The sequence below is a fragment of the Thermobia domestica genome, chromosome 10 (genome assembly GCF_964235325.1).
Source record: "Thermobia domestica chromosome 10, izTheDome1.hap1.1, whole genome shotgun sequence".
In the NCBI taxonomy this organism is placed as follows: domain Eukaryota; kingdom Metazoa; phylum Arthropoda; class Insecta; order Zygentoma; family Lepismatidae; genus Thermobia; species Thermobia domestica.
The window spans coordinates 228320047-228336230 of NC_137463.1; the positions used below are offsets into that span (position 1 = coordinate 228320047).

At 33.1% G+C, this 16184-nt stretch overlaps 1 protein-coding gene across 1 annotated transcript in view; it reads right to left on the minus strand.

Annotated features, from left to right (window-relative positions):
- The window catches only part of LOC145661824 (transmembrane protein 135-like), a 101109-nt gene extending 94233 nt beyond the window's left edge, over nucleotides 1-6876 (minus strand). The window contains exons 1-2 of the mRNA XM_081727162.1: nucleotides 6725-6876; nucleotides 626-749 (exon numbers count right to left, since the gene is read on the minus strand). Coding sequence (XP_081583288.1) covers nucleotides 626-749; nucleotides 6725-6876 — 276 coding nt within the window. The remainder of the gene's footprint in view (nucleotides 1-625; nucleotides 750-6724) is intronic.
- Nucleotides 6877-16184: the final 9308 nt, after the last annotated feature.

The window sequence follows — 16184 nt, forward strand, 5'->3', positions numbered from 1 at the left end:
TTTTAGTGACTGTGGAAAATTATCTAAGTTGATTTCGTTAAGTCTGCTGGCTAGATACCTCGAGCTGTTAGACCACAGACGTGGCGGTGTGAGAATTGTGATTGAATAAACTATTTCACACTTATTGAACTCTAAACTTGGTATATAGGTGTGTCAAGTTAATCAGAAGTTTAACTCTGACTTTCTAATGCCAATATTGTCCTTGTCCATCCTCAATGTTTAGTTTCTTACTCTTGAGGAATATTGCTGGAATAGCTAGTATATGTTGAATATATCATATTCACAGTATTTCTTAGATAATCTAAGATGGTAATTTTAGATGTTGTTGAGGTCGCTAACTTCTGTGTCCACATGTGTTTCTATAATTTGTTTTTGACTTCAAGAAAATATATCAAACAATATTCTATCTTATAACTAAATGTTAATAAAATTAACTAAAATAATGTAAAGATGATTATTCTGGAGTATAATGATAAAAAATAACCACACTAAACGAATACGCTTTAATTAAGCTAGTATAATATTTAAATAACATATGAAAATTTTATGAATAATAAAAAAAATGTGTATGTTAAGCATGCTCTTAATGTGTACTATGTAATTGATTAGCAATTGTATAACATACCTGGTTGAAAGCTAATTTAGCCATTACACTTCTTTGTCCTGCATCAACAAGTAGTAAAGCAAATGAACAAAAGAATGCTGGTAAATATACCGATGTATAGTAATAGTAACGTCCAAGCGCTTTCCTGTGAACACAGAGAATAAATAAAATGACATAATAAATGACAAGGAATCCTATCCTACCAGACAGCGTTGTTTACTCTTTTCTGTTATGTCTAAAAATTATCTTGTTTAAGGATATACGTATATAAGTAATTATACTAATCTTATTTTCTAATTGGATTACTTTGGATTTGAGTGTGGCGTTCCTTTCATCAATGATACTATATAAGATGGACTTATAGCTTAACGTGAAATCAATTACATGAGCTCCTGCAAGGAATCATACCCGGGTCTCTTGCACCAAAGACGCATACACTAACCATTATCGAGGAGCTCATTTTATTTTCCAAATAATAATAATAATAATAATAATAACGAAATAATATATGTGATAGAAGAAAGACCGAATAAGTGCAGTCAATAGTACTGAAATATTTTTTAAAAATAAACTTTAGAAAGACATAACTTGCGACTTTCGCAGCTTCTGTTGTATTACTGAATTCAAGTAATGTTAGCTTAGCTTTAATTGACAAAAGAGTAAACATTACCTATTACTATAGACCCGGTCTCCAAATATGGAGTATTCATTTCCACGACTGGGAAAAATTGTCATAAAAAATGTTAGGCAAATTAGTCATTATAAGTAACAGAAGAGATACAACACAAATACTCCTACAGGAAAATGTGACTCGCAGAATTTAACTAAATAAATGAATTAATGAAACAAAAATGCAATTAAAATTTAAAAATGAAATGAATAGGTATGATAGGGATAATGGCTTCTGCAGTTTGGCGTTAAGTTGTTCTAATGCATCAGTTATAGGCACTGTACCTCGGAAAAATATAGAAGTTCCATATGCAAATAGCGTTGTCGTATCAATGTGATTGATGTAAAATTCTCAATCGCACTGCCCCGACCCAAGATCGAGCAAGTGGTTTTGTTTAACAAGCAGAATTCGAAGCATCTCCTCCAAATTGCCACAAGCCCAAAAAAGCTAAATCATCAAGAGATCAGCAATCTATCTACTTCAACGTCAAAGGGTGACGTAATATCTGGACATACAGGTTGAGGACATTCCAGAGACTTCTGACTGGCTGGTGACCTCTCAAGCTGGCATATCTCTTCATTGAGGAAATCAGAAAAATGTAAAATACAAACCTAAACGTGAAAACAAAAATCGAGTAATTCCAGGCAGAAGACATATCGCAAACGAAGAAAAAAATTTGAAATCCTTGTTATTGACGAGGTGATCAATACATCCTTAAGGAATTCAAAGCTGTCGGAATTTACTCCTCTTTTCCAAAGTAAAGGTGATGTCCTCAAGCATGCTCCTACAACGAAGGCTAGCGCATAGGAAATGCGGAGGATTGACACATAGAGCTTAATTGGAATTAAGGGGAAATAATAAAAAAATACAAATACCGAAAAAGTAAAGGATGTTAATGTAAAAGTACAAAAATAATAGTTGAAAAGGAATCTGCTACGCCCACTTACTTTAACTCAAGATGAATTACAACATTCTTCGTAAGAAGCCTTTAGACTACAATGGTTTCCAGTAAAACAAAAAATTCGGAGACATACATAACCGAAGTTCCAAGTATGAATCCTCTACGAACAAACATGGGACCACTTGGTGGGCCAATCCCAAAATTCCATATTGTAACACTTGTAACTTCGAAGATGAGTACAGTAGAATTCAGAGCAAAGCTATCGTTGAACGAATCACGAGCGGATGTCTTCGTTTTCTTTGAAATTTGAGACTTTAGAGGCTCTTTCGCTTCAGAAATACTTCTGCACTCTCTCTGAGACTCGTGTAGACTTCAAAAATACTAAATTCCAAGAATCTCGTCGGTACATCGTATTTTGTTTGGGAAGCTTTGACACTCTTCTGCTACTCCTTGCAACACTACTGGACTACCTTCTGAGTATCGAATTTGAGAGAAATTGATGTAACAGTTTACTGAACGTTAGAATAACCTTAAGACAGCTTTAAAACTTTCCCCCACCTCTTTCTTAGTAGAGCAACACATACACACATACACACATACACACACAAAGCGCGGTTCCCGAGATATAGTTTCTTAAATCTCACGAAATCGAAACTTTATGGGAACGGTAAGTCATATAGAGATGATATTGGTGTTGATCAATATTTAAGAGGATAGTGATCATTTTGGTACCAAATAGTAACCGGTAGCCACCGGTTACTAAAATTGTACTATATGTATTCTAAAATGGCATTATTTTTACTATTAAATGACATAAATAATTTTTCATGAAATTATTTAATTTTCAAAATTTCCCGTTTTTTAAAATTACCCTGAACTATAATAATAATAATAATAATAATAATAATAACAAATAGTAATAATAATAAAATCAGTAAGTTCTAATACGCAATTCTGTGCAGTGTTAACGCCCGGAAGTTTTCAGATATCATGCTGTCGTAAAAACTCGCCATCTTATGGCTAATTATACAAGGTTCGAGATAGATTCTCAGTGGCTCAATGCACAATTCAGCAGTACAGTGGTGATGGTATGAAGTGGTAATGTGCAAGCTGCGAAGTGGGCATGTAAGAGGAGGAGCAGGATATAAACATTTAATTTGTTTAAAATTAGGACTTTTCGAGGCAGAAACTTTACATATGATTCAGCAGGTGTATGGAGATGCAGTTGTTAATCACGTTATTTTCTTCAGATAACGTTGGTTGTTCCTTGCCGGCGAGAAAAATCTTCAAGATTGCATGATGTCGCACAAAACTAGTATAGAGATATATCCATAAATCAGAACAGATTCTGTGTGATACACTAGTTAACAAAGGTTTTGTTACATAAAAGGAAATACCTGTTCTTAAAGGAACTTTTTGCGCTGAATTCGAATATGCACTCGGTTTTTCTCCATCACGTACGATTTTTCCGTAACAGAGGGATTTTCGGGAAAATCCCTCAAAAATTTCCCTTTTCGTTTATTTTACACCCCAAGATCTTGTCCCCTTGCATATACTAACATATAAATTATACCTAAGTATACTTTGATTCATATTTAACAAACCCTCTAAGTTTCGTAATAATCGCTTTATTCTTTCTAGAGAAATAAATATGTTTGTATGTATACTGTGTGTACTGTTTATTGCACCTTATAGTAATGCTTTCAGATCTCTTAAGTTGAGGTAAAACGTTTTGCTTTATTACCACAAACACATATATAAAATATAATACAATATAATTTACAAGTGTGACAATTTACAATAAACAATAATACAAATGTACCAAAAGGTCATGAAAAGACAATCAAAACTATCACAATATATGAAACTTCCATTGGGTTACAAAAACGTACACTACTTCCTTCTTTTGTAAGAAATGTTGCATTCTCTAACAAGACCCCAACAATAGTCCCCCATCATTGAAGGATCCCATCGTCCCTGGTACCTTTTCTCCATTGCCATTATATCTTGGTGGAATCTTTCCCCCTGTTCGTCGCTGAGAGCACCTAGGTTAGCAGGAAAGAAGCTGAGGTGGGAGTGCAAAAAGTGGATTTTTAAAGACATCCTACAACCCAACTCTTTGTATTTCTGTATCATGTCCTGTACGATTTCTGTGTAACTCTCAGCTTTGTTATTGCCCAGAAAGTTGCGCACAACACACTTAAATGCTGTCCAGGCAGCTAGCTCAGCACTGTTTAACTTGCTGTCAAAGCTATCATCAAGCATTAATTTCCTAATTTGGGGACCAATAAACACTCCCGCTGAAATCTTAGCATCTCTCAGGTTAGGGAACTTATCTCGCAAATACTTGAAACCTTCACCAGATGTGTCCATGGCTTTGACAAAGTTTTTCATAAGTCCTAACTTGATATGAAGTGGCGGTAGTAATATCTTATTAGGATCTACCAAAGGAGCGTATTTGACGTTGCATTCTCCAGATACGTAATTCACTCTAGGTTCCCATTCCTTCACTTCATAATGTTTGTCATTTGCTCGGCTATCCCATAAACATAAAAAACATTGGTACTTCGTGTAACCGCACTGCAGTCCTAATAAAATACCAACTACCTTGAGATCACAACATATTTGCCAACAATGGTCCTTGTAATTTATAAGATTTAGCAAAGTTGACATGGTGTCATAGGATTCCTTAATCTTCACTGAGTGCGCAAGTGGTATAGAAGGTTTTTTTTTATTTCCATTATGTAAAAGGACAGCTTTAAGGGTGACCTTTGACGCGTCGATAAATAACCTCCATTCTTCTGGAACGTAAGGAATTCCTAGCTCCGCCATCAACCCATTTATATCCGTACATACGCACACATTATCTTGCATTGAGAAATAGCTTGAAAATTGAACATGCCTTTTCCTGTACACTGATATGTTCGTTTCTGCATCCAATAAGTTCCACTGCTGTAGCCTTGATCCCAGAAGTTCCGCCTCTTGTTTTGTCAGGTGCAAATCACGGACTAGGTCATTAAGTTCACATTGCCGGATGAAATGTGGCTCGCGAACACAGTCAGAGATGAACGTTGGATCCTTGGATGTACATGTTGATGTCGATGGTTCATCAAGGTCATGATCATCATCAGAGTCTTTTGGCCATATCTCTTCCCAGTTGGTAGGGGGCTCGAGAAGTGGAAGTTCTTTTGCATTCTGTTACATTTGATAACAAATATTGATAACCATTTCATGAACAAAACGAAAAAACTTGGAGAATTGTATATATATGTATTAAGATATACATATACTGTACGTTTAAAAAAATATACGTTGGAAGTACATTCTATTTTTATACACGTTTCTAATTTACATAGAGCAATACAAGTGTGTTGTTGACTATTGTAAACATTCATTTTTATGTCTGTGTTTGTAGTAATAAAGCAAATCGTTTTTACCCCAACTCAGGAGATCTGAAAGCATTACTATCAGGTGCAATAAACAGTGCACACAGTATACATACAAATATATTTATTTCTCTAGAAAGAACAAAGCGATTTTTACGAAACTTTTAGGGTTTATTAAATATAAATCAAGGTATACTTAGGTATAATTTCTATGTTACTATATGTAAGGGGACAGGAGCTAGGGGAATAAAATATCTGAAAAAGGGAAATTTTGGAGGGAATTTCCCGAAAATCCCTCTGTTACGGGAAAACTGTACGTGATGGAGAGAAACCGAGTGCATATTCAAATTCAGCGCAAAAAGTTCCTTTAAGATCAGGTGATTTTTCTCATGTAACAAACAAAAAGTTTAAATTTGTTAACTAGTGTAATTATTTCCGCACAATTATGACAAGGAATCAGGCGTGGCAGATGTCACGTCATTCTGACAGCGGACTTGCATGTGATACATGCCGTTGAAAAAGTGTTCCTCACACTTTGACAGGCCATCATCGAAAAATATATATGATTCCCACAGGAACCTGACTGATAATACGGACAACGTTTCTAACAGTCCTGAACTGCAACATTACGAGGCTAATTATGACGTTTTCTGTAGGCCTACAGTTGAAGCGCTAATCTGAGACCTGGAAATTGCCTAAGTCTCCACGAAAAATAAAAGATATCACGACATGTCAAAATCTATTGCATTGTCTACAAGAATCCACTCCTCGGAAACGTTCTGGTCTGTAGAAAACAAAGTTATTTACTCATTGACAACACTCCTGCGCAAGTACTTCTATTCAATTTAAACTTGCGAAATATGGAACGATAGCGCTTCTGCATCCTGCATATTCTCTCGACCTCGCCCAATGCACTTTTTATTTTCTATGAAACAACTGCTGCATAGGAGACGTTTCCGATTGTCGTCGCAGCAGCTCAGAAGTTGATTGCAATTCCTGAATTCCAGAAGTTCCTCTGCCAACAATTGTATCGGCGGCGGCGCTGGTAACATTACGTAACATTCGAAATTCTCAAGGGGAATGTTATATCAGATATGAGCTCAAAAACTCCTAGTTTTAACACTTATTGACTCTAAAGAGCAATGTAATGAAAAGCAACTGACCTGAGCTGACAACAAATGACAACAAATCCCGTTATATTGAATGTAATGAAGGTCACTGCACGTAGCATCAGACGAGGAACTTCCTTCAACTTTTTCTTTAAATCCTTGTTTCCTTTTGCGAGTCTAGCTATCTGTAAAGAAGACATCAACATTTATACCATTTGTTTAATATGCTTAATAGAAATTGTGTGCAAATCAGTAAAGGTTAATTAAAATATCTGAATTCTTACTTTCCAAAGTAACATATCGGTTCTTACCTTTTAAATGGTTGACAGTATGCTGTTCAAAAAAATTATTGTTATTAATAATAGTAAACTTACTCTTATTGCTAAATCTCAAGCGAAACACAATACTACCTCATAATAATTTAATTCAATTTATATATTTTAAAATAATTCAATAAAAAACGTATAATAACAATATTCACGGACTTCAACTAAAACGCTAGAAAGTAGACGAAAATAACAAAACCGCTGGAAAGCAGAAAATAATAATAATAAAGCTGTTCAAAACAGAAAATAATTCATTATCATTATTTTTTAAAAAAATTGAAGACTCTGACAAGCCAAACAAACTAATTTCCAATATAAAATTAGTTGGATGGTAACACAAACATCTAGTTCTTTTATGCAGATAATGGTAATTAATTACTTTTTGCTTTTAAGACTTGTATAATAATAATAATAATAATAATAATAATAATAATAATAATAATAATAATAATAATAATAATAATAATAATAATAATTATTATTATTATTATTATTATTATTATTATTATTATTATTATTATTATTATTATTATTATTATTATTATTATTATTATTATTATCTGCTTTTTTAGCGATTTTATTATTTTCTGCCTTTTAGTGCGTTATTGAAGTCGGTTGTTTTTCTTTTAAGTTGATTTAATTTTTCCAATTTTTCGCTACCTTAGTAGTTTAGTTATATACATAGACTAAAGATAAGGTAAGACGCATAAAGTGAGTCCCCCTTTAAAACTCCCATGACCATTCACATATCGTCGGTAAAGGCACGTAGGGGCGTAACTCCCAAAATTGTGAATTTGAGTTATTAACACTATGCATGCTTATTTAACCTGCTCTATCAACCATAAAACTTTGAGAGCTGAATTCCTTATATGGGTCGAGATATGAGCTGTCTGCAAATGACGTATCTTGAAATTATGCGTTTAAAAACATCTGCGAAATGTCGTAACATACTCGCCCGTTGATTATTTCCTTTGTGATTTTAAAGCCTTTGGGTCATTCCATGTCAAATCACCTAGAGCACTGTGCTTCAATGTCCCAGATTCTCTTCAAAAATTTTTCATACATAAATACCAATGAAATTATGCTAAATTAATTTTTTCCGATTTTTTGGATGAGAAATGGGCCGAAAAGAAATTTTTGAAAAATATGAATTTTGCTTCAATTTCACATTTTGGCACTCAGCAACATGGAACTAAATTCCTTGTTTTTGAAGTTATTGGGCTCATGCAGGTGTCAAATGAAAGCTTAATTTTTGCTCTTTCAGTAGATCTTAAGTAACCTTGCGAAAAGTTACACTGTTAAACATTAATGGGCATACAAAGCAAATTTTAGGGTTTTTACAAATTGTGCCGTTGTTCAAAAGTTACAACTATGAAACTTCAGAAACTTATTTTTGTACATTCATCTTAACAAGTACATGGTATGGTTAAAAAATAAAGAAAGTGCTTTTGGTATTTTTGTAATAATAATAATAATAATAATAATAATAATAATAATAATAATAATAATAATAATAATAATAATTCTTATTATATTATTATTATTATTATTATTATTATTATTATTATTATTATTATTATTATTATTATTATTATTATTATTTTGGTATTTTACATGTATGGAAATATACAACAAATTGTGTCATTGCTCGTAAATTACACTTGTGAAACTCTTGAAACCTTTTTTATAGGATCATTTTAGCACATACATGATATGGTTAAAAAATAAAAACTGTGCTTTTGGTATTTTTGTAATTATTATTTTTATACGTCAGAGTGCAATTTATGAATCGCTCTGGGCCTTCTATATTCAACTGGCCAAAAAATGAAGATTTTTGTTGGATACCTTTTGAAAATATCATCTGGGAATTTCCTGTTTCATCTCTTACAAGCCAATCAGCCCAGACTTATGCAACTGAAAGCAAAATTAAAACAAGACATCATATCATCAATGGAAAGAATGAGCTGCGAAATATAGGTCACAATATTTTGTATGTAAATCTATGAAATTCTAAGAAGTATTACTGGTATGTATGTTTGTTGTTTTCAAAGCAAAATTAAAAGAAGACATAATAGCATCAATGAAAAGAATGAGCTGTGAAATATAGGTCACAACATTTTGTATGTAAATCTATGTAATTCTAAGAAGTATTACTGTTATGTATGTTTATTGTTTTCATCTATGTACATTAGTTTATTATTTCTTATTTCTGTTGATAGAGTTTGTAATAATCACTCAACCCCTTACATTGCTAGGCCTATATTTTTCATTGACGAAACCGCAAGATTATTACAAAAAAAAGTATCCCTTTTTGTTATTTAATCATACCCAGTAAATGCAAACTAATCCTATAAAAAGTTATTAAAGTTTGATAGTTGTAAGCGATGGTACAATTGGGAAAAAGTTGAAAGTCATAGTTAAAGTACAAAAATATAATATCATATTATGGTAATACCAAAACTACCAATTACACCAGTTCTATTTTTAAGCATACCTAATATTTACTAAGATGATTATTTGAAAAAAAAGTTTAAAGTATGACAGTTGTCACTTCAAAGTATGGGTGGACAAAATCTTCCGAAATCAGAAATTTCATTTTAACGAATTTTTCCGGAATTAGAAATTTTCCGAATTCCGAAATTTTTCCGATTTTACTTTCCGGAATCCGGAAAGTAAAAATTCCGAAATTGGCCATCACTACTTCAGAGGAAAGGCTAATCTGTTAACAACAGTAAATCTGTATATTTCTGTACATTTAAAACACAAATAATAATAATAATAATAATAATAATAATAATAATAATAATAATAATAATAATAATAATAATTCCAAAAATACCAAAAGAACCCTTTTATTTTTCAACCACATCATGTATGTGATAAAATGATTCTATGAAAAGAAACTTCAAGAGTGTCATAGTTGTAACTTATGAACAATAACACAATTTGTAACAAAACTTAAAACTGTATATTTCCGTACACATAAAATAAAAAAAAATAAAAAATACCAAAAGCACCCTTTTTATTTTTTAATCATATCATTTATGTGCTAAGATAATTCTATTAAAAAGTTTCAAAAGTCTCACAGTTGTGACTTACGAGCAGTGACACAATTTGTAACAAAACTTAAAACCTTATATTTCCATACATGTAAAATACCAAATAATAATAATAATAATAATAATAATAATAATAATAATAATAATAATAATTTTTATTTTTAACCATATCATGCGTGCTAAGATGACTATTAAAAAGTTTCAAAAGTTTCAGAGTTGTAACTTACGAGCAATGACACAATTTGTAACAAAACTTAAAACTGTATATTTCCATACATAAAAATAATTATTACAAAAATACAAAAAACACCCTCTTTATTTTTTTAACCATACCATGTACTTGTTGATATGAATGTACAAAAAAAGTTTCAAAAGTTTCATATTTGTAACTTTTGAGCAACGGCACAATTTGTAAAAAAAACCTAAAATTTGTTTTGTATGCCCATTAATGCTTAACAGTGTAACTTTTTGCAAGGTTACTTAAGATCTGCTGAAAGAACAAAAATTAAGCTTTTATTTGACACCTGGAGGAATCCAATAACTTCAAAAATAAGGATGTTATGATAATTTTAGTTCCATGATGCTGAGGGCCGGAAAGTAAAATTGAAGCAAAATTCACATTTTTCAAAAATTTCTCCTCGGCCCATTTCTCATCCAAAAAATCGGGAAAAAATAATTTAGCATAATTTCATTGGGATTAATGTATGAAAAATTTTTGAAGAGAATATGAGACATTGAAGCATGGTAATGTTTTAAAATTAGGTGATGTGACATGGAATGACCCCTTTGCAGAATACCTCAATACAGTGTTAGGTTTCTACTTTTCTATTCTTAAGAACCTATTACATGCTCTGACATGAAGTTAGTACATGATATGATTATTATTTTCTCTAACACTAAAAAACAGTTCACTGTTTTGCTAGGTATATAACAAAAGTAACATTTAAATGTTGCAAAAAGTAATCGAACATTTAAAATAATGGAACTGTATTACACTTGGTACTGTTAGCAATTGCAATGTGCAGGATTAGTTTTAAGTTGTATTAAAAACAATATTTTTCTGTAGGATTCTTAATTTCTTATACAGTATTCTTATTTTGTAACACCAATTTGCTAACTAATAGATATATTCTCACTGAGTTCAAGACACAGGTATAATACTACAAAATTCTTTATTTAAAATATAACGTGCCAGAGGAAAACATTTGTACTGATAATTTAATTTGTTCCTTTCAAAAGAAAACAGCACATTTACGTATATCATGGTCATTATTACTTCCTGGACACAATTACAAACACATTGGAGTGTCATCAGCAGTCATGTACGACAGTGGTGATTACGAAAGTACCGGGGCGCCCAACTACGCGTATTCTTATTTTTATAATAATTATTATTATTATTATTTAAAACAACGGCAATACATTCAGAAAAGTAACCTTTTTGAACCCCGCACAATCTTTATGGAAATTGGATTTCGGTGGAATTGCTTGAAACCGTGATATGTTGTAGATATTGTGATCCTCGGAAAAAGTCTCAATGGGCACAACCACCACTCACTGACCGTTTGGGCACTACAGGGCCACTTTTTGGAAAACAGCCACAGATAATATTCTGCATTTCGGTGAAAATGACTGAAACCGTAATATGTTGTAAATATTGTGATTCTGAAAAAAAAATTAAAAGTAGGCACAACCACCAATCACTGACCGTTTAGCTACTACAGGACCACTTTTTTTGAAAACAGACAAAGGTAAAGACATTCTGAATTTCGGTGAAAATGACTGAAACCGTGATGTGTTGTAGATATTGTGATCTTCAGAAAAAAATTCAATCACCAATCACTACCAATCACGGACCATTATGAGGCCACATTTTTTGAAAAGAGCAGAAGGTAAGGATTTTGTGGATTTCAGTGGAATGGCTTGAAACAGTGATATGTTGTAGATGTCGTGATACTGAGGAAAAGTCTCAATGGGCACAACCACCAATCACTGACCTTTTGCATATTACGAGGCAACTTTTTTTAAACACCAGAAAGTAACGATATTCTGGATTTCGGTGGAATTGTATAAAATCATCAAAAGACTTACATCTCATCTTATCCCATAATCCAGAAAAGGGGTGGGGAGAGTAGCGGTCAACACCATTTAAACATAGGTAACATCTCGATATTCATCTTGTGGGACAAAGGAAAGTCATGGAAAACTCTAGATAGGACTGAACTTCCCAAATGCGAACAAATGTTTCATCAGCTGACTTACAGTTGCTCGGAAGCCATAAATTAACGCTTTTCCTCAGGATCACATCTACAATATATCACAGTTTCATTCATTTTCATCGAAACTCAAAATATCATATTACTCGGGTGTTTTAAAAAATTTGGACGTGTAGTGGCCAATCGGTCAATGATAAATGGTTGTGCCTATGAAGAAGATTTTTTTCTCTCAGGGTGACAATACCTACACCATATCACAGTTTGATTCATTTTCACCGAAATCCAGAACATCACTACATTCGATCGTTTCTTAAAAAGTGGTCCTGTATTGGCCAAACAGTCAGTGATTGGTGGTTGAGCCCATTGAAACATTTTCTCAGGGTTACAATATATAAACAACATATCACGGTTTCAGTCTTTTTCAACGAAATCCAGAATATCATTATCTTTGGTTGTTTTTTTTTTTTAAAAAAAAAGATGTCTTATAGTGGCCAAACGATCAGTGATTGCTGATTGTACCCATTGAGACTTTTTCTGCGGACCACAACATATACAACATATCACGGTTTCAAGCAATTTCACCGAAATCAAATTTCCATAAGAATTGTGCGGGGTCCTTTGTATGAGCAATGCATGAGTGGTAATTCTTTTCTCGCGTTTAGAAATATCAACAAGAAATAATGAAATAAACTATATTTATCTTTGAAACATTGAGGTAATTGTTATTTAACTATAAAATATAAAATACCCGAATGAAGAATATGTAAAAATATGTTTTTTATATATAAAAGAAACAATACAACATAAAAGATGTAACTTCACTCTTACCAGAATTTCTACTGAAATTTCTATTAATAAGCATAATAAAGAATTTAATTGGCCTGAGAGCTGTGAAAGAAATAAGATGTTTGAATAAAGAAGAAAAATTAAACGAATAAAAAGTTTCCCCTTACGACTACAATTGCTAAGCAATGAAATCAAACTTTACTTTAAGCTCTCTACAATTGTCCTGGGTAGGGTGAAAAGGCGATGAAGGATGATGAAAATAAGTTATGAAAGAACTGGTGGAACACAGAATGTGGGAATCAACGGGAGAATCACGAAAAAGCCCACGAGTACGATGTTGTTCACCACAAACTCACATGACGGGACCCTTGCAACCAGAGGTGAGCGCTCTTCCACTGAGCCATCGTGCTCTCTACGACTATCCCAGAAAGGAAAAAGAGGTATAGAAGTCAGGTCGTATTGCATATGGAAACATGAAAACTTGGTATAATAACCATTTCTGGCAATAACATGAGATATGTCTTTCCTAATTTGGCTACACATTGGAACATATTGCAGAATGCAGTTGGAAATAATCCCAGTATTCCATGACATGAGCGTGAAAAAGTTCCTGGTCCTTTCAACGTGTATCCCGCTGTTGAACCATAGATGCCCAGTGATGTTCTATGGAGTTAAGATCAGGAGATTTGGGAAGCGAATCTAGGCGGATCAGTTCAGGGTTATCATCGAACCATTCATTGCCTGTCTTGATACATGAATAGCACTATCTTGCATGGAAGGCCCGCAAATTTACTACGCCACTGGTGTCCTTTATTCTGTGTTTGTCTCTTTTTCCGTTTCATGTGGATGTTTTTCTGCTGTTAGGCTTTTATATTAAACCTTTATAATATGTAACCTTTTTTTATGAGGTTATTTTTGAGAAAAGGAAAAAAACTGCCTCTGACATCTATTTCTTACCGTTCATTTTGTTCGAACTGGTAAAGTAAGATCATTTTGTAACTTTTTATGTCATCCATTGCCCTCACGATAATAAAATCATAATTCTTGACAATTTATTTTATTTTCTTGTTTGCAGTTTGCCATACTGACATATTTGTAACAAAATTGAGGTTTGGTCCAACGCCTATCTAATTCACAACCACTCCAACGAACCTGTTTTTGGGTTGCCTACTATTGCAGGAAAAAGGGAATTGCAGGTGGGAATGCACTTTTGGAGTCGTCCGTAAAAGTAATGAGAATTTATCGGAATCTTACGTCTTATATGTAATAAGTGGAATTATGAGATGGAAAGTACGCTCTTTACCACCTAATATTGCATAAAGAAGACATGAAGTGAAGTACTATGTGAAGTCAGTGTACAAAGTGATCATAAAAGTGTCGCAAGCTGTGCTACGCGCAAACACATGTCTTTTTGTGCCATAAGTTTTTCTCATTATCCTTGTTTATGCATATACCTACCGTTGATGTTGTTGGATGACAAACTCGGAATGCTACTGTTGCTTGTCTCATGTTTATGCATTCTATTATAAAATAATAAAAAATAAGCGTATATTGATAAAATAGAGCACATTAATGATCAGGGATATTAATTTGAGATTAAAGTCTAAATAGTTGGATAGGTTTAGCCTTATAGCTTTAATGGACCCACGTCTCTGATTAAATTATGTTATTTGAAAGGGAAAATTCTTTAGATTCCATTCCTTCTCTTTTCTTTTTTTATTTATTTATTTCTTTACAATAGAGCAGCAGGAAAATATGTTGTCACTGAAAATTTAATTTCTTTCCTGTATATTAATATAAAAATATTGATTTACTGCTGAATAACTCCTACAAATAATATATCCTAGTGACAATAAATAGTATCCTGTTGTTCTATATGGTTGCGAAACATGGTCGCTTACTCTGAGGGAAGAACATAGACTGAAAGTATTTGAGAACAAGATCTTGAGACGAATATTCGGACCCAAGAGGAAAGGGAATGGAAAATTGCGGAAACTTCATAAAATGAACTACATAATTTATATGATTTACCAAACATTGTTAGGATCATCAAGTCTAGGAGGCTTAGGTAGGCAGGTCATGTAGCTAGGATAGAAAAAAGGAGAAACGCTTTCAAGGTCTTGACTGGAAGACCAATCGGAAAACGACCATTAGGAAGACCTAGACGCAGATGGGAGAACAATATTAAGATGGATATTGCTGAGATAGGAATACAAAGTAGAAACGGACCCATTTAGCTAAGGATAGAAGTCAGTGGACAGCTTTTGTGAACGCGGCGTTGAACCTCCGGGTTCCATAGGCCATAGAATTAGTTAGTTAGTTAATAAATACTAGTATAGTAGCTTACATTTTTATATAATAGAACTTACTGTAACTAACTGTAACTCATTTACTTTCGGTGAGTTTTTAGATGTTTTTTGGGAACCCGAAATTTATTTTTGTAGGCGGTCTCCACAGTTATCGTTACGCCACTGCCCGTAGCCTCTGGACTCTTCCTGCAGCAATGATTCCAGTTTCAATGTTGGAATCATTGACACTATATCAGGGGCAGATCCAGGACCAACTCTGGGAGGAGCGGTGGGTTGTTATAATGCCACTTTTAAGGGCTCCAAACTCTGGGATGGATTTTATTTATATATATAATGTAAGAAAGTTTCCTCTTCTGGGGATCGCGCCCCCTGGATCCGCCCCTGCACTATATCTAGTAGTGTCATTTCATATTTTGCTGGGGTGGGCTGAAGGCAACATTGTCCACTAACATAAGAGTTTCACGTTTTCTTTGTTAGTATATTAAAATACAATTTATTTAAAAGCATGTGCTTCCCAGACTTAGAAGGTGCAATTGTCCCCTATCCTCCCAAAATTACATTCATGTACTGACTATATCTCAATTTTGAATCGAGATCTGACAGTAAAACTCGGAAAGTTGCTACTACACTATTTAATGTTCAATAAATACTGCACAACAATGGATTCAAGTATCTAGGAAACACTAAAAAAATTGTAATTTAAGTATTAAATTATTGTTACCGATACGCATAATTAAAACAGGTCTAGTGCATCGTCGTTGGAAAATGAAGATGTCGTAAGTAGGTTTAAATAGAATAGATAAATGTAATATGTATTG